The sequence below is a fragment of the Eurosta solidaginis genome, chromosome 2, assembly GCF_040869045.1.
Source record: "Eurosta solidaginis isolate ZX-2024a chromosome 2, ASM4086904v1, whole genome shotgun sequence".
In the NCBI taxonomy this organism is placed as follows: domain Eukaryota; kingdom Metazoa; phylum Arthropoda; class Insecta; order Diptera; family Tephritidae; genus Eurosta; species Eurosta solidaginis.
The window spans coordinates 290,895,163-290,914,855 of NC_090320.1; the positions used below are offsets into that span (position 1 = coordinate 290,895,163).

Sequence of the window (19,693 nt, forward strand, 5' to 3'; positions counted from 1 at the left end):
GTGTTGCCGTACAAAAAGTCTACCCCCACACGCGGCCTTAAACTTTGACTGAAAAAATGCTCAGCAGTTTAACTGGAGTTTAAATTTGACTAGAGTTTAAGCAAACTTAGTTTAAACTTAGCTTAACCAACTACTAACCGGGCCTAAGTAAATGAACCGGCGGGAACTGTTTTGTAAACGGTTTTATTTAGCTGGCTAGCACGAATTTTGTAATTGAAATATAAGTTACTTCCCGATAAGCTACAAACTTGAAATATAGTTCAGAACCCGATGACAATTCAATAATATGAAAAAAATCGCCGCTAGGTGGCGCAAGGATTGAGATATTCAAAAAAATCGTATTTGTGGTCCGATTTGGCTCATATTGGGAACACATAATACATACAAGAATAGAAAATTACCTATGAAAAAATCGCCGCTAGGTGGCGCAAGGATCGAGATTATCAAAAAAATCGTATTTGTGGTCCGATTTGGTCCATATTTGGAACACATAATACATACATGAATAGAAAGCGACCTATGATGTCCGATTTGGCTCATATTTGGAACAAATATTACATACAGTCCTGTAGAAGTGACATCAAAATATTTTGGAGTTGGAGGAGGGACAAGCATACGTTACGCAGAGTCGAGTAAAGTCTTTAGAAGGTTTATGTATTGAGGACTTAGATTGTAACAAATTGTCAGGAAAGAAAGAGTCCTTGTAATAATGAGTCACTAAATGAACTAAATAGAATGAGGCAATTAAATAAAGATTAAAAACTTGCAAAAAAAAAAATAATAAAAAAAAAATGTTTAAGTGAAACGCTTTTATTGAAAACAATACTTACATGAAATAATAATAATACGAAAAGCTAGAAAATAATTAGGTAGGTCCTAGGTACTAGTCATCACACTACTGGTCTATATAGGGCGTTGATCAGGCAATTAAATACCTAGGACCTACCTAATTATTTTCCAGATTTTAGTATTATTATTACTTCATGTAAGTATTGTTTTCAATAAAACCGTTTAACTTAAAATTTTTTTTAAAATTTTTTTATTTCATATGAAGTTTGCCACTTTAAAATCGATTGTCTCAGTTTTCATTGTTTAATACGGGTTTTAATCAGTTTGGAGGTAAACACGATCTCCCCAAAATATTTTTGGAAACAAATTTTTTTATATTAGTTATTAACAGTTAGAGTTTTTGTTCATGTTATTATCATGTTATTTTAAAAAATGAATAATGCGTGAACGGTTTTTCGAAACTTAACGTTTTCTACATCAAAATTTTCGTCAATTAATATACTTTGCAATAAAAAAATTGATTTTTATAACAAATCATTATATTGCCAAAAAAATCCTGTTTGTTTTAAATAAATAAAAATTAATAAAACTTCTCCGCCTGCGAAAAAATTTAAACACATTTCATTCAACTCTAGAATCCCTTATAAAATTTTGGTGAAAAAAAGTCATTATTTTGCATTAGGTTAAAAGTTATACATGTTTTTGTGACCGCGCTCCTACTTCCAGCGCTAGATGAGCACGTTTTGATGCTGGCGCGCTGAGTCATCGGGAGACTGCAATTTTGTGGATGATTTATACTGTTCAAAAACTCTAACTATTAATAACTAATGTAAGAAAAATTTGTTTGCAAAAATATTTTGGGGATATCGTCTTTACCTCCAAACCGATTAGAAACCGTATGAATCAATGAAAAGTGAGACAATCGATTTTAAAGTGGCCCACTTGAAAAATTTCTACCCATATACTTTACTGAATTTTTTTTTATAGTGATAAATACTGGGTCCAAAAATCGCAATAGTTGGCGTGAAATTGTTTTTCTATACGTGATGGTATAACAAGTTTTTAATGAGTAGGATATGAGTAGGTATCGAGTACTTTTGCTCAATACTTTTTTGGTATCGAATACTCTCTTCGATCCATTTAAATGAGTACAGAAATTAAGTACAGCTGACTACTTGTCCGGGGTGAGATCTGCATAGGAACTCCTTGTCTGCTATCACTGAACAGATAGCACTGCAGAAACACATGTGATCAGGATACATGACAACACAACCTACACTTCTTATCTTAGGGAGGATGGAACGGTTAGGAATTTCTATGCATCTGGAAAGCCTTTATTTGAATCAGGTATGATCAGGTATTCGAATATGCATATGCATTTAGAGACGAGCACTGAAGCTGTTTAGTTCCCAAAAAATCAGCTTTCATTTATTCGTAAAATGGGTGTAACCAAAATATATAAAATGAAACAGAAAACAATTTTTCAAAGCCCACTTACGCTATTCGAGCAACCAATATTTAATACTCAAGTACCCGTTATGACATTTGCTAGTAAATCCACTTTTAGTATGTCATCACTAGTTTGAAGACATGTTTTTCAAATGTTGTTCACATTTTCCTACAGGGTATGTGCTTTCATATGGTAACAAAGTTTAGGGATATAACAGCGCTTAGACTTCGATTACAATGCGTCGGAACTTCCGCTTGTTTTAGATTCCGATTTCGGTTCGTACTTGGAATGAATAAAGCAAGTCAATCTGTAGAAAGGTTTAATGGAATCACTTTTTCTATATACATACATAAGTATACCAAGTAAAACCTATAATATTTTAAGCTAGTTTTTTTAATACATTTTTCCACTGAATGAAAAAGTACCGATTTGTACACAAAAGTGCACAAAATATATTTATATTTCATTTGTAAAATTTTATTCGTCATCTCCTTTCCTTTACCTAGCTTGTATGTTTATCTTGAACCCTGCTTACATTTCCGATTCTGTTCCTGATAGTGCATATTTGTCAGTTTTGACTTTGATTCCGGTTCCATTAAACGCGCTGCCGTCACATCCCTAACGCAACTGTTGAACAGACAAACTCTTTCGTATTTGTTTTCTATTTTCCCAAGCTTAAAGCCGGCAACGAGTTTTCATTCAGTCATGCTCTTCAAGAGAGTTATCTCAGAACAAAAAAAAAAAGTCCAACTTGTTAGAGTTCGTTATGATTTGATGACTTTATGACTGCACACTCTCTGGGTCTCTCCATGATGCCCATCACCATACAAACCCATTGGTATTCCCTACAAACTCTCCCACAGCTTAACGCGTTTGATTGTTGGGATCGGTGATCTTTACACACAAACTCTTGGCATTTGCTTAGAGATCGTACATACAAGCGTACATAAATATGTATTTTGTGGACTGTGTATGCCCATCTCCTTAGTACTTACTTGTATGATAATTCATACTTGTTTTACTTTGTGAGATTATGGTGAATAAATTATTGTTGTTATAAATGTTGGTGTATTTGTGTTAGTTCACAACAGCAACAAGAAATCAAATACGGAAAATAAATACAAAATTTAAATTAAAATTTGAATTTTAAAACCATTTACCAGTTCAGATTCGCTTGAGGCGTGCGCGTGTACGGACGTTGATTAATTCGTGTTTAAGTCGAGTTTATATTAATTAACAAAAAAAACTTAATATTGTGAATAAATACTAAAGTGAAAGAGGTTGGTTAATATACTCAGTGGATTAAAATATTTTTTTAATGTATATTTAGTTACATGTGCAAATAATATTTTACTGAGTTTCAAAATAAATCGCATTAGAAAAATTATAATTGCGGGTTCCAATGGAAATTGATCCAGATCTCGATAAAATTTTGACATGCAAATAGAAAAACAAATTTATACACAGGGATCACATTGGTTTTGCATTTGCATGTTAAATTTTTATCGGCATCCGGATCACTGATCAATGGAATATACTGAATGTTCAGTTCGGGGTTTTTATACCCGCTGTACTTGTAAAGAGGGTATTATAACTTTGATTGGATAACGGTTGGTTGTACAGGTACAAAGGAATCGAGATAGATATAGACTTCCATATATCAAAATCGAAAAAAATTTGATTGAGCCATGTCCGTCCGTCTGTCCGTTAACACGATAACTTGAGTAAATATTTAGATATCTTCACCTAATTTGGTACACTAGCTTATCTGGACCCAGAATAGATTGGTATTGAAAACAAGCGAAATCGGATGATAACCACGCCCACTTTTTATATAGATAACATTTTGGAAAACACAAAAAAGCTGATTATTTAGTAAATAGTACACTTGAATGTTGAAGTTCACGTGGACTGATATTGAGACTCTTGATAAAAATTTCAAAACATTTTTTAAAATGGGCGTGCATCCATCCGCCCACTTGTGATAAAATCAATTTTACAAATATTATTAATCATAAATCAAAAATCGTTAAACCTATCGTAACAAAATTCGGCAGAGAGGTTGGTTGCCTTTACTATAAGGAATGCTTTGAAGAAAAATTAAGGAAATCGGTTAAGGAACACACCCACTTTTATATAAAATATTTTTAAAAGGGTCGTAGACGAAAATAATAAGTTATATCTTAGCGAAAAAGAGCTTTGTATCAATAGAATTTTACTTTCTAAATTAAATTATAACAATAAATTGGAAAACACCAAAATTTTTGAAAATGGGTGTGGCACCGCCCCTTTTTGTCTAAGCAATTTTCAATGTAATAAGTTAAATCTTAGCGAAAACTAGTTTTGTACCAATCTTATTTTTATTGTTCTGTTATATCTTTATTTTAAATTAAACAGTAGGGAAATCCCCATATATGAAGGAAATATGGGGATTACACGACTCAACAAATTTTGATCAACTTTAGAATAAAAGAATAAAATAGGCCTTTCCTAAAGTGAAATTTTCTCCTGATTCCGAATATGACTTCCATTTTCCTGTGGCAGATCTAGTTTCCGAGATGAAAATTCCCATTTTTGCAGAACACTACTTCACATAGGGAGGGCAAAATTTTGTTTTCATTTTTTCGCTTTAAACTGTTGAATTATACATTATACTAATTCCCATAAACATTTTTTGCCTTCACCTCCTTTCAGTATCTTCAATAGTTTGGCCACTATGCCAAAAAAACGTTGAAAAAATTTTGAGAAAAAAAGAAATTTTTTACAAAATTTCAGATTTAACCACTTTAAAATCGGAAAAATTCTATTGACGAAGTGTGAGATTATTGCTGGACAATAATACGGGAGTCCAACCCAGAAAATTATAAACGGGTAGTTAAAAGTACCCACGTCCCTCACTATTGACCACCACGGGTAAAATCGCTCAATCTGACTTTTTTTAGATGTAGATATGTATGTATTTAATGTTGTTGTCGTTGTTGTTTTTTACTAAATTGCTGATTTATACTCATATTACTCAATTGAATACAGTTTAATGTGCAAACATATGTCTATAATAAAACGTTATAAAAAATAAAATCTCAAAGGCACGTCCCATTGTTGTACTGGTATGCTTAAAATTTTCGTAGTTAAATTACCTACAACATAGGAGGGCTAACTTTTTTCGTCCATAGAAATTTTCCGATTTTAAAGTGGTTGAATCTAAAACTAGTTCGGAATAGAACCATATGTATTTGTATTATTGCGCAGCCTTGTACACTAAGAAAAATATTTCTCTCGATTGAAGAAAAATGGGAATGAAATGGCACTTAAGAAATTTTTTCCTCATTCGCATGGACATATTTCTTCAAAATGAGGAGAAATTCTTCAAATTGAGGAATTTTTCTTCATTTTGAAGAAATTTTTGCCATGCGAAGACGAAAAAATTTCTTAAGTGCCATTTCATTCAAGTTTTTTCTGAGTGTAACACTATTAAACACACAAAACAAAAAACAACAGCATTTCAAGTATACAACTGGGTATGTAATGTTCGGTTTCATCTGAAATTAGACTTCCTTACTTGTTTACTACTAAATTCCATCCTTCAGTTTTGCTATTTTCGCAACTTCGCTTGCTGAACTTGACATTGAAATGCCGCTTAGTTGTGGTTTAGTTTTCCAACAAATGTGTACATATCAATAACAGTGTGTAACAGTAAAAAAACAAAAAACCAAAAGCATATCCCAAGTCGTAGCTATAGTCGAGTATACAAAAATGCTTTACTTCGAACATCGAATACACCATTAAACAATTTAAAGTTCGGGGACAAAAGCTCAACCAATTCTTCCTTCAAAGATTTAGGCATATATTGGCCTACAACTTTCCGAATGTTTGTTCCCCTTAAGGAAGTCAAAATAACTTTGACTAGCGCCCAAGACTTACTTATCTTGGTCCCGATTGATTATCTAAGTGGAGTCATATCTAAAACCTCTTCCAATGTAGGTATGGGTCATTCCACCTGGCTGCAATGCAACTCCAAATCTGTGTTAAACTACCGTTCCGCATATCAACCACAGCCATGATGCTCACGAAGGGCCTACTCCAAATGAGTCGAAACGGAGCAAGCACCGAAATATGTCGAAAATATGAATTTTTGTTAACATTTTTCATTTTAAGCAGGTACATGCACCGGTTTCGAAACGAACCAATTTTGGGCCGGAAAACAATTTCTTTTTGAGAAATAACTTACCGACTAACCGAACCAAAATCGTTCACATACATATATTTGAACTGATTCAAATGGTTCGCTAACTATACAAATTTTCGATAGATTCCCCCTATACATTTTCAGTTTTTTAAACAATTGGCACTACCAATCTCGTGAAACTACATACTAAAGGGGAAATTGATAAAATTTAAAAGAAATAGAAAAGAATGAGACATTTTTAATAGTAAATATAATTTTTTGTAATGTTAGGCTCTCATGAGCCTAATAAATGGCAAAGACTATATTTTTTGATCAACCGGCTGCATGTTAAATATTTTAAGGGTTTTAGCCTTTCAGCAACTAGCACGAGTCGTTTCTGTGCCGAGTCAACTGGCACCAATTTGAAAACCCAAGGGAATTTAAATCGTTATCCACCTGGTCCTCCCAGTTTAGTGCCATCCTCTTTTTTTCTTTCATAGGCGCGTACCGCTAACAAAACCTTTTTGGCCGAGGCATCATCTTTCCTTAGCATAAAAAAGCATAGTTAGCGTATTCGCTACGCTTTAATTCGCTACACTATATTAAAGTCGGCATAAAGCTCGCGCAGGTCATAGTTAAATTTTCTACGATACTCGACGTCGCTAAAGCGTGGAGGTGCCTTCAAATCCTTCGAAAAACTTCTCTCGAATACTCTCAGCATCTTTTAGCAGATCTGCAGCTTTCAATTGTCTACTCAGTCAGTTGTTGTTTAGAGTGATTTTTAGACTGGGTTGTTCTCCATAGAAAAGAAAAAAGTTGGAAAAATTACCTTTTTATTGTGTTGTCAAGTAATGACATTCGCTTTTTCAAATTGGAATTTTTATTTTTTTTTTATTTCAAAAAGCTCTACAATTTCGTCAAGGCGAATTCAGTACCAGGTGTTTTTATCCCAACAGCTGATTGCCTCTTCTTGATAATTTTTCATACAACGCCTTGTACAATAATGTGTCAGTTAATCGAAATCAATGATTCGCCTTGAATTTCGTCTTATAATCGTTTCAGCCAAGGCGAATTCATACCAGGTGGTGGTAACGCGAATTCAACCAATTGGCCGCGCAGAAGAATGCCAAATCAAAAGAAAATTTTCATTGATTTCGATAAACTGACATATTATTGTACAAGGCGTTGTATGGAAAATAATGATGAACAAGCAATCAGCTATGGGAATAACAACACCTGGTACTGAACTCGCCTTGGTTCCAGCCCTGCAGTTGTTTTCCAATAGTCACCTTTCAATAGTTTAGTGAAAAGATAGTTATACTTTAACTAATTTATCAGAGAAAACTACATGCAGAGATTTTCAAGACAAAACTAATGACATATCAGTTTAAATAATAACTAAGTTACAATAGTTAAAAAAACAATTTCGGCTGTATTTGAAATGAACAAAAATGTTAGAAAAATGTTCCAAAACCTTCTCAACTTCAAATTTTGTTTCGCATATTTCCTACTTTTTTTTACCCAGTCTAGTGATTAATGCCAGGATTTCTAGGCTGATGTTGTGATTTTTTCCAAAAGTTTTTGCATACACCACAAAACTTTAGCAGAAAAAGTGAGGGAGAAATGAGAAAATCCCCTTATATAATAAATGACAATCACGGCCGCTCCGCAAAACCTAAAAAAAAAAAATTGCATATGGCAAATCCTTTGGTTTGAACCATCGGCAGTGTTAAAATAAGGACCTTTTACACATACTACAAGGTCGATCTTCGTGATCTTTTCATAAAGCCTTTCAGCACTGGAAATTCGTAATCGAAGCCCCGTTACATTCCCAATTTTGATGCACTTTTCTTGTTTGAATACTCAAATCTATTTGCTTCGCCTCAATCAGATACGGCGGGGTTCAACGAATTATTTTTATTACACAAGCGGGTTTTCTAGTACTTTAGTATGTAAACAGACAAAAGAAAAAGCTGGCAGTAATTAAAAACTATAAACATTGTGGCGTCTCATTAATAATTCAGTGTGCATACTTGAAGTTGTTTCTAAACATTTAATCATGAGAGTTGTTTACACTTCTAAAAAAAAACAACAAAAAAAAAAAAAAACCGGTTTGATATGCGGTAATAAACATTGTTTTTAACCTTTTTATATAAATAAATGTAATAGCAACTTAAAGCAAGGTAAGAGTTGTTGTTGGATTTTTATGTAAATGGGTTCTAAAGCGAATATATGAAGGAAAAAAGATAAATTGGAAGAAAGGCAAATAATATTTAAACTTTTTTGTTTGTTATTTTTAGCTTTTTTTGTTAATATTTAACAACAAAAGTTCCGCACTAATAAACAAACAATTATTCGAACGGAGTTTCTCCAAGAATGCGTTTCGTTGTTGTTGACAAATTTTGTCTTCATTACATAATATGATTTTTCAATGACTTTTTTTAATTTTCTTTATTGTTTGTTTTATAAATGCAGAGGAAAATCAATTTATTAGTCTTACTGCAATTGTTTGATAACTAAAAATAGCTCGTGCAAGTAGAAAGATAACCTTTGAATGGATCCAGCATCCAAAAAAGTAATAATTTCTACAAGTAATAAAATGCTTACATTTTTATACATAGCTGTCAAATAGTTAGGCCTTGCGTATAATAAAATTAGGGACCTGCACCGTATGAACCAATTGATCGGTTAGGTTTACTGTTTTTGTACTTTTGGATTGGTTCATCAAAGAGGGCTTTTGAACATATGTAGATGGCATTTAGCGATTCCAATGGTGACAGACCTTTATCAAAATTTGCTTCGTAAATGTGTTTCAAGTGAATTTGTTCGTATTTTAAGCTTTGTCCGACTTGTCTTTTTCGACAAATTTTTGCTGCGCTCGCCCGAACTGTAGTTTCATCCATGTCTTCAAATTGCCACAAAAAGGAAAACGCCTCGCTCAAATTTCTCATAGCTGCAAATCGTTCAGTAATGCCAGTGATTGAATCAACGATCATCAGGAATGTTTTGTTTTTAAAATCAGACTGAATCATCCGTAATCATCTCATTTAAATTATCTTCGAACGTCTTTTGGGTTTTCTCTTTCGAATATCCGGAAACTTTGGCGAGATGTTCAATTGAATAGCAACTGTTTTGCATTCGTTTCAAATTGTTTCCCATTGGTTCCTGATCAACTTCAAACAAACTTATAAGCTGGCGTCTCTAGCTTGGAGGACAACGTTGCTGTCATTAATGCTAGTCAGTATTTTGAACCAAATTGAGGACAGCATCTCCGTATGCTTGTGCAGTCAAATTTGGCTTTTGTCTGAAAGAGGAGGATGTCCCATCGTTGTGGAGTGCTGCTGAAAATAGTAAAACTTTTTTGTACAACTCCGAAGAAAGTAATTGCAGCCGTACAACATTCTGCAGCATCAACACCACATAAATTGAGACTGTTGGTTGCACAAGGCGAGTAATCGGCATTTGAGTTTTTGTCGAGAATGTGACGTAGTGCTCCGTTGCAAGCTCCTTTCATATTGGCGCCGTTATCGTACCCTTGTGCACGACAAACTTCAATCAAGTATGGCAAATTAGATCAGCGATTTTATGACCAGTTTTTATACCTTTCATGAAAATGAAATGGTATATTAATTTCGTCACGAAACCGAAAATTGTAAGTCCTTAAAGGAAAATAGATAGACCCACCATTAAGTATACCGAAATAATCAGGTTGAAGAGCTGAGTTGATTTAGCCATGTCCGTCTGTCCGTCTGTCTGTTTGTATGCAAACTAGTCCCTCAATTTTTGAGATATCTTGATAAAATTTGGTGAGCGGCTGTATTTGGGTGTCCGATTAGACATTTGTCGGAACCGACCGGATCGGACCACTATAGCATATATCCTCCATACAACCCATTTTTCAGAAAAAGAGGATTTTTGTAATATCTTACCCAATTTAACAGATTTAAGCTTCAAACTTCACCATATACTTTCGTATATTGCACATATTGTTGCCTGAAAAAATTGATGAGATCGGTCGTATATATAGTATATATCTCATACAACCGATTGTTCATATAAGGAACTTTTCGTAATTACTGCCCTATTTTAAGAGCTAGAGGCTTCAAATTTCAAAGAATGCTTACGTATATAGCATATATTGTTGTCTGAAAAAATCATAAAGATCTGTGGTATATATAGTATATACATGGTGGTATATATGGTATATATATATAGTATATATATATATATTTTCGCAAATTTTAGCCCCATTTTAACAGCTAGAAGCTTCAAATTTCACCAAATACTTACGTATATAGCATATATTGTAGTCTGAAAAAATCATCGAGATCGGTTGTATATATAGTATATATCTCATGCAACCGATTGTTCAGATAAGAAACTTTTCGCAATTTCTACCCCATTTTAACAGCTATAAGCTTCAAATTTCGCCGATTGCTTACGTATATAGCATATATTGTTGTCTGAAAAAATCATAGAGATCGGTTGCATATATAGTACATATCTCATACAACCGATTGTTCAGATAAGAAACTTTTCGCAATTTCTACCCCATTTTAACAGCTATAAGCTTCAAATTTCACAGATTGCTTACGTATATAGCATATATTATTGTCTGAAAAAATCATAGAGATCGGTGGTATATATATTATATACTTCATATAAACTGTTATTCTTGTCCCTTTTTTACGGCTAGAAGCTTCAAAATTCATGAAATAGTTACGTTTACGTAATTTTTTTGAAATACGTGATTCGTAATCATAGTTTTTACATGCAGACAACGAAAAACGTGAAGCTTTGCATCCTCACACAAAGAACCTATCTATTTTTTATTTTATATTTATCTTAAAAATCGTTAAGGTATGTAGATCTGTTCACTATATATTTCTTATCTTATACATCCGATTATTCAGAGATTACGAACCGGATAAGATTATTGTTCAGCGCCATTCATGAAAGGTATGAAGTCTTCGGCACAGCCGAAGACAGTCCCGTTCTTACTTGTTTTGATACAATTCACGAAAGCCAAAAACCGTTCTTGAATTGTAAAATTTGTTGCTTTCGAATTGAAATGGAGTTAGCGCAAAATGAACGTAGTCAACGTGACTAGCATCAGGCATAGCATCGACGATAATAGCAAAATACTTGGCTTTCTTGCGTTGATCTAATATATTTGCCCTCACGTTAATAGACGACATGGCAGGCAATAAAAAGCATTGCTACTGGCAGTCCACACTAACCAGTCACACTCCACTTTCCCTCCATTTGGCAAGATTCTGTTTAACAACGAGATAGGAAATGCGTCGTCATGACAATCACGTGGAAAAATAACAGGACAGTTTTGATGACCTCGACGAATTATTTCGTTAACTTCTTCAGATCGCAAAAACTCATTATTCATGGTACCGATGTCACAGTCGTTTAAATAATCTGAACTTTGATACAGAGTTGGTGGAATTGTTGGAATACTTTTTGAAGATGAACCTTCATCAGTGTCACCACGAAAATTTTACGATTTCGGATTGATGTAAAAATCATTTTTGTTTGATGTTTTTATTGTCTCCTCAGGCCCCGGCAAAAAATCATTATAAATATTCGTTGCATGTGAAATACGGCTTAAAATTTGCACATGGAACAACTAAAGACTCTCCTGAATTAAAAAAATGTCTTAGTACCTCTAAATCGCGGGACCCTGAGAAACCCGGGCCAGGGGGAATCCCCCGCCCCCCTCTCGTCGGACCTGTGTAAACCGCTTTGTATTATCAAATGAGTTGACTTGATCTATTTATTAGTTCAAAGGTTGGAGGCCTCCGGTTCAGACCAAGTCAGCTCAGTCCTTATTATTTTTTATAGCTTTTTATTCTTCCTTAATTTGAATGTATGTAAATTATAATCTTATATTTTATATTTCTTTTTTTCAGAATCCAAAATAATAGGTACACCTCGAAGTTTACCATCGATGTTCGTGTAAAGCTTAGTCTTGTGTCTTAAAAATATTTCATAAAATTAATTATTTATAAAATTGCCAATAAAACATACCCGAAGAAAATGGCCCTTTTAGCAGTATCAAAAACAGCTCTCTTCTTTACAGCAACAATATTCGTGATAACAATATTGGCCAGTTTTATTTTCTCAGGTAAGTCTAAAAACATAATTTGTAATTTTTAAGCGGAGATTACGCTTATTGTTTTAAATGTATGAAAAGATTTATTTGAAGCAATTTTAAATTTTTTATAATTTATGTAATAATTTGGGAAAAATTTAAACAACGTGACATCAGGACGGACAAGACGATAGCTGTTTCGATTATACCTTGTAAAATACCTTGTGAATGCTTTTGTAACACTTCAACCATCGTAGGAGTGCGGGTTTAAATCCCACTACCGGAGAGAAAGGCTTTGAAGAGATCTACAAGGTATAATCGAAACAGCTGTCGCCTTGTCCGTCCTGATGTCACGTTGTTTAAATTTTTCCCAAATTATTAAATAATTTGTAATATTAACACATGCTACCAAAGATGTAGGCTATTCCGATCTAATGTTGGTTCTACTACAAATAAAAAATTTATTTCACTACTTCACCCGACGTTTCGCTAATGGTTCTTAGAATCTTCAGGGGTTTAGGTCAACATTTATTTTCCTGTACCAACAATAAACGCAGAAAAAGCTAAATAAAAATAACTGCTTTATTTGCACTAGAACCAAAACTAGATCTACATCTTTGGTAGTATATGTTAATAAATTTTAAAACGATCGTAAAGGAAAATACAGAAATAAAATTTTTAATATTCCACGACTCCTAAGCCAGTTTTTTTTATAATAACCGTGTTTTTTTCATGTATATACATCTATATTTGAGGGAAAGAACGCTTATCGTCACTTAGGTAATGTTTAGGAGTCCCATCTATCGGTAATTATTGAAGACTTGTGGCAGTGGTAAAATAACGCGCTACAAAACGGGTTGTGCTTAACAGCGGAGACACGCACCTCTGTTGGTCATAGTGTATAACCTACAGCTGAATCGGTTGCGTGGAACCGTGGACACACACACTTTTCAGTCATTGAATTGGAGAATAGTGTAGAGGTAAAAGTTGCAACCCCATATCCCGCACAAAAAATTAGATTTTCGCTCTAAATTTTTTTTCTAAAATAAATGCCTACGATTAGTTACATGCCAACCATGGAATGCTCCATATATATATTGTGCTACATACACATTCCCTGAAGAAAATTCAGTATCAATTGAAAGAAATTTGTGGTTCCGAACCAGCTCTAAAGTGCCTACAAAGAACTAGATCTAAACTGTAAATTTTTATTCTGGTTCAGAACTAGTTATAGCAATAGTGCGAATCAACCAATTAGTTCTAAAGTGGACATTTTTATTTACTTCGAAATTATAGAAATGGAAATGCAACGGGGTTAATGTAAATGTTATATTCGCCGTTATTAATTCCGAATGCACACCAATTTTGAAATAAATGTTTTCCCTCCAGGGTTGGTGCTCTAATCGTGGTTTATGACTTAGCAAAAGATGTAGGAACAATAAACCCAACAGTAAAGTATCTAATTGTTATACCAAACTTAATATTGTTGTTTGTTTGCATTTCGTATTTTGGAATTTGAATAAATTCACTCATCCATAAAGATCAGAGTGTCGATGTTTGGTTTTACATGACCGCCTTACTTTTGTTCCAAGGTGGGGTGATTGTTTTAGGCACAAATGGGGTTTAACAAAAAATAAATTCGTTTTGAATGAATTTTCTAAATACGTTTGCTATTAAGTTATTGCTTTAATGAAAGTACCCAAGCGAAAAAAGACGTAATAAATAAATGGGAGTGAGCAAAATATAATCGAAGTTAGTTCGGAATCAACAAGCTACGTGATTATTTAACCACAAGCGCCACTGTAGAAATGTAAATGTTTTATGGTTTTAACTAGGTTAAGTATTAGGTTGAATAGGTCGTTCAACAAAGACCTCACATACACTTAATGTGTCCATAGTGTTAACATAATTTGTTTGACGACCAAACGCAAAAACCACAATTAAGTTCTAGGACCTATGCTATAAAGTAACCCCGTCTCTTGGTAAATACTAGAAGTTTTCCTAGGACCAAGCTTAATACTTGCCTTGAGATCTAGCAACTCTGACGAGCCGTGACCTCGCGAGTGGCATTCAAGGGGTTGATAAGCGCAATACAAAGCTTTGTAGCTTCAAAGCGAGAAGAATCCTGTTACAAATATAAATTTATCATACAAATATTTGGCAGGCGAGGATCTGGCGACCCCAAGTTCCTCATGGAACAATGGGGGAGGGGCGGAATGGCCTAGATGGTTTAATGTGGTCACATTAATCGTTCCCGAGATGGTCGGGTTAGAACCTTAATGGTGCTTTGTTACCGGAACCTACCGGATCTATATCCGGCAAAGGAGCATCAACATCGATAACACTCCCCAAAACCTTCGGGGGTGTCTTTGTCGTTAATACAAGAACAACAACCTCGCGAGTGCAGGACACGAAAACAGAACGTGCTCAACGTTTTTTTTCCTGCAGTCCGCATTTCCTAGTTTTGCTGTTACTACGAGTGTCCAGTTAGTATGCCCATCATGAGCCTTCTTTCTTTAGAGATATGAGCAACTTTATGAGTCTGACATCATAGGATTTGCACAAGATGTTACAAATATGCAGCCGCGCTCTTCTTTCCACGCCTTGCCTGCTTGATGGAGTATATGCAACTTCTGTCCCTTTTTGATATCTCCAAAGCGGATTGAAAGAGCGTCTACCACTTCTCAGAGGTATATCGTACATATTTTTTTGCATAATGCAGATCTCGCCTTGCATTCCACACTATCGTTCCTAACAAACACAAATTTAGTAAGTAAGTGACTACTCCCACCACATTTTGGGTTTACACCGGTCATATTTTTTTACTACTGTAATAAAGTTACCGTCATTTGTAGTTATTTAGCTATTTGTCGGGTGCATATTAACACGTACAAATATTTATAGTTATTAGCTTACATACATATATAAGCACTAACTAAATTACGAGTAATGAACAGTTAAATCTTATTTAAACTAGCTCTATAAAAAAACTGGGTTGAACTAGCAAATATGTTAGTACGTGTTATATGGCAAATTAAAAACAAATACTTGACTTAATTTTAGCGTGAAACTTTTATATCTTTTGATGTTTTGTTTTATATCTAAAATGTGTGCGACTATTTGCGTCACTCTTTTGCGTATGAGATAAAGATAAGTTAAAGTTTAATATGCTTTTCGTAAAGTTCTGCGAAGAGTTGGAACTATGGAAAGATTTTCGGTCAGTTTTTAACATACTTTTATTAGCTTGGCCTGTATGTAGCGGAATCTTTGAGCTTAATTTTCACCGGTTTCTAGAAGTCTGATTAATTTTAAACTTTGCATACGTATCAAGGACCGATGACAATGCATTAGTGTGATGGTGTGGTGACATAACGTCAACGGATATAAGGTAAATTGGCATTATTACCACTTTGAATGGCCATAAGTTTGATTGAAACTTTGTACACATATCAAGGCTCGATGATAATGCATTAATATGATGGTGTGTTGACATAAGGTCAACGGCCATAAGGTCAATTGGCCTTATTACCACTTTGAATGGCCATAGGTTTGATCTGCCGACCCTTGGCAATTTCGGCGAAAGACCGCGTCCAGCCTCCCTGCGTCTTGGCCCTTTTCGGTGCCGTGGGGTTGGATTCATCCATGGACCGTGGCGTTTCGAGGTTTCATCACTCTCGACTAAAACTTTTAAAATTATTTGAACTAAAAAATTAAAAATAAATAATAGTTTAAAAAAGCTAAAAACACGCTTTTATAGCAAACCGAACTAAAAAATAGAAAATAATTTTCAATTAAAAAGAGTTTATATAACAGTAGTAGAAGGTTCAACAATCGTTTATAGTTAATCACCTCATAATAAAATTATAATACAATTTAAGTTATTAACAGAATAATTTAATTCAGAGTAAACAGCGTGGGGTGCATTTGACTACATTTCATATCTTTCCTCTCAGATAGTTGCCAATAGAATAATTGTAACATTCAATATCAAGCACCCCACGCTTTTTACTGTGAATTAAATTATTCTGTTAATAACTTAAATTTTATTTTGAGGTGATTAACTATAAACGATTGTTTAACCTTCTACTACTGTTATATAAACTCTTTTTAATTGAAATTTATTTTCTATTTTTTTGTTCGCTTTGTTATAAAAGCGTGTTTTTTTAGCTTTTTTAAACTATTATTTATTGTCAAGTTTGGTTTGCCAATTGATTTTTGAGTAATGTAAAGCTAGGCTCGTGAATCTTGGAACATACTTGGGGGGCATGACGCAATACACCAGACAGATGAAGTCAATATTATAAAATGGAGTCGTATCTGGAAATACTCACCCTCTTAAATTTAAGTCTTGCTTCTGGACTTATCTGCAGCATTGATTTTTTTCAGTATCATAAAAAAAATACTACATGGTTGCCTTTCTGAAATATAAGTAACGTGCAGAAAGTTTATTTCCTTTTCCTGCGAGGAAACAACGTTTTAGTCAGAACTCAATGGATGTATTTTCCGAGTATCACTAAGGAGTATGGTAACATACTGCTGACGTCAATGAGATGATTGAAGATTTGGAACAATATCATGAAGTTGCGAATGAGTATCTTAGAGGCTTTCAAGAAGTTTTACGCGCTTTGGAAAATAAGAGTAGATAAATTAATAGTTTTCTACGGAAGCCAGTTTGGAACCTGTTTTTTTCAGCATAAAGGTGCGAGCTAACGCCAATGCAAAGTGTTATACTAAGGACCAGTGCGAGTTAGATTATTGTTAGCATTAAGTACTAAAAAGTTTAATTTGACAACTGTAATAACCATTAAAATTCAATGGATGGGGCCAAAGCAAACTGACCTTATCTTCAACTACAGTTGAAACTTTCACTGAAAAACCGGACTTAATAGGTAGAGGTGCTATCCATATACATAGATACATAGTACGTATGTACGACAGTTATTTAGTTGAACTTTACTGTGTTTGTGGCACTTAAATGGGTTTTGAGTTCGAGTACTGATGCCGTAATAATGAAAACATGTTGACATTTTGAACAAAGGTATGTTGTTGCTGTAGAGATGAGCCAACCATATAGTTGAGCCATGCTGCAAAATAAAAATCGACAGACGAAGTTTGTTTTAAGAATGTCTTGAATGTTTCTTTGGAGCTGCATACGAACGGTGTTTCTCTCGTGAGTGGGGTATGAAACCACAATGATTGACGGATGCGGCGTCTCAATACATTCAACATTCTGCTCAATTAGAATGTTTTGAAAATATGTTTTAAGTAATTATTTGTCTATCCCCAAACACGTGTATGTCATTCTCACAGTTAAGCTAATTATTGCAGAAACAATAAAAAATCGCCAATTTTTTGTGTAAACACTCAACTAATTATATTCAAAGAGAAATAGCATTTTATTTCAAATTTTAGCATGCAATGTTTGGATTTCATATTCCAATTAAATTTCTATATATAAGCCGACAATATATTCAATACTCTTTATCAGCAAAAACCCAGTTTTCAGGAGAGCAAAAAAATTGTTTTTGCAGCTGTATTGTAAATTGCTAATAATATGAGGTAACCCAATTGATGATAAAAGATCCCGTTGTGTGTTCAAACCAGTTTTTTATTGTAAACTCAGCTCAGTTTAGTTTAAAAGTCAGATAGAGGTTTTTGCTATTGGAATGGAAATTGTTTTTATTAAAAATATTGTTGAGCACGCCTTGTAATAGTGGGTAAAATTTTATATCGAAGGCCATTATGTTGGTTCTTCTTCTTCTTATCAAAAACTTTAACAGCGAACGGACGGACAGACGGATCTGGCCCAATCAAAATATTGATATAGGAAAGCTTAAGTCTCTCCCGGCTCTTTGACACCATTTCATCCCAACGTTATCCTGTTTCCTCGGCTGTGCCTAATACCTTAAACATTTCATGAGTGGATCTGTTATTGTGCAGATGAAATTTGAAGAATTCATAAAATCTGAACAATAAGCTGTATGGGATAAATATTATATGTTTAACCGATCTTGGTAATTTGTTCAGACGATAATTATTCTATATATGTAAGCATCTAGTAAGATTTCAAGCTTCTAGCTTTCAAAATGAGGAAGAAATGAGGAAAACTCTCTTACTTAACCAATCGGTTGTATGGGAAATATATATTGTACTAGAAGACCCGGCAGACGTTGTCCTGCCCTAAATTTGGCCTATCTGCATACATTTTAATAAACTTTTTCCGTCTCAATTTGTCAGCAAATACAATTCAGACGTTTCCGAGAGCTTAGGAGATGGAATGATCCACTTGAAGCACATTTACTCAGCAAATTTTAACGAAAATCTGTCACCATTTGAATTGTTGAATGCTATCTGTGCTCTAAACCTAGCTACAATTTTTCCTAACATTTGTGTTGCTCTACGTATTTTTTGCACGATACCTGTTACGGTTTTCTGCTGAACGCAGTGTTCTTGGAAGGATAAAGAGCTTCCATTGATCATGTTCAACTCAAGAACGCCTTACAGGACTTGGCATGCTCTGTATTGAAGCACCAACAGCGAGACAGCATATATATATGTAAAACACGGTAATTTTGAGAATTTGTTCATTTTAGTTTAGGGGCCTGTATTTTTTTTGCCCCCGGGCCCGGATTTTCTCTCGGTGGCCCTGATAAGCAGGTTTTTTGATCAAACACCAAGCAATTACACGGAAGTATATCCGCACCACCTGAAAATATGAGTGCCACTGTGTATACGTAACATTTTATTATTACGTATAAACAAATAAAAAAATTGATATTAGAGAAAAATTGTGAGTTTACAAACGGCGATGGTTACTAGGACATGTTTCTGAATTTCACTTCTTCATCAGCTAGCTTTTCGGGAGCTGAGCGTTGAACTTGAATCTCCAACATTCATACCAGTGCAAATGCAGATGCCTTTTAGCTGCTAAGCCATATGAATGTCCCGTTGTTCGCTGTACAATTGGTCTCTAAGAGTTGCCTTTTTGTTTATATTCCTTTTGATCACCATGTAGGCACACACACTCTGTATGTAGTTTATTCCTAATGGTGTGGATATGAGTTTTACGCGCTTTTGAAAGCTTAGTAACATTTGTTCGGATTTTTACAGTATTTGTTTTAATACTTCCGCTGTTACTATTATATTAATATGATCATATGTATTTAATTAGCGTGCTTTGCTCATA

At 34.2% G+C, this 19,693-nt stretch overlaps 1 protein-coding gene across 1 annotated transcript in view; it reads left to right on the forward strand.

The window, feature by feature from the left end:
- The first annotated feature begins 3,360 nt into the window (after window positions 1–3,360).
- LOC137241180 (uncharacterized) overlaps window positions 3,361–19,693 on the forward strand; it is a 38,667-nt gene continuing 22,334 nt past the window's right edge. The window contains exons 1-2 of the mRNA XM_067768498.1: window positions 3,361–3,519; window positions 12,326–12,540. Of these exons, the coding sequence (XP_067624599.1) occupies window positions 12,453–12,540 (88 nt within the window). The 5' untranslated portion in view covers window positions 3,361–3,519; window positions 12,326–12,452. The remainder of the gene's footprint in view (window positions 3,520–12,325; window positions 12,541–19,693) is intronic.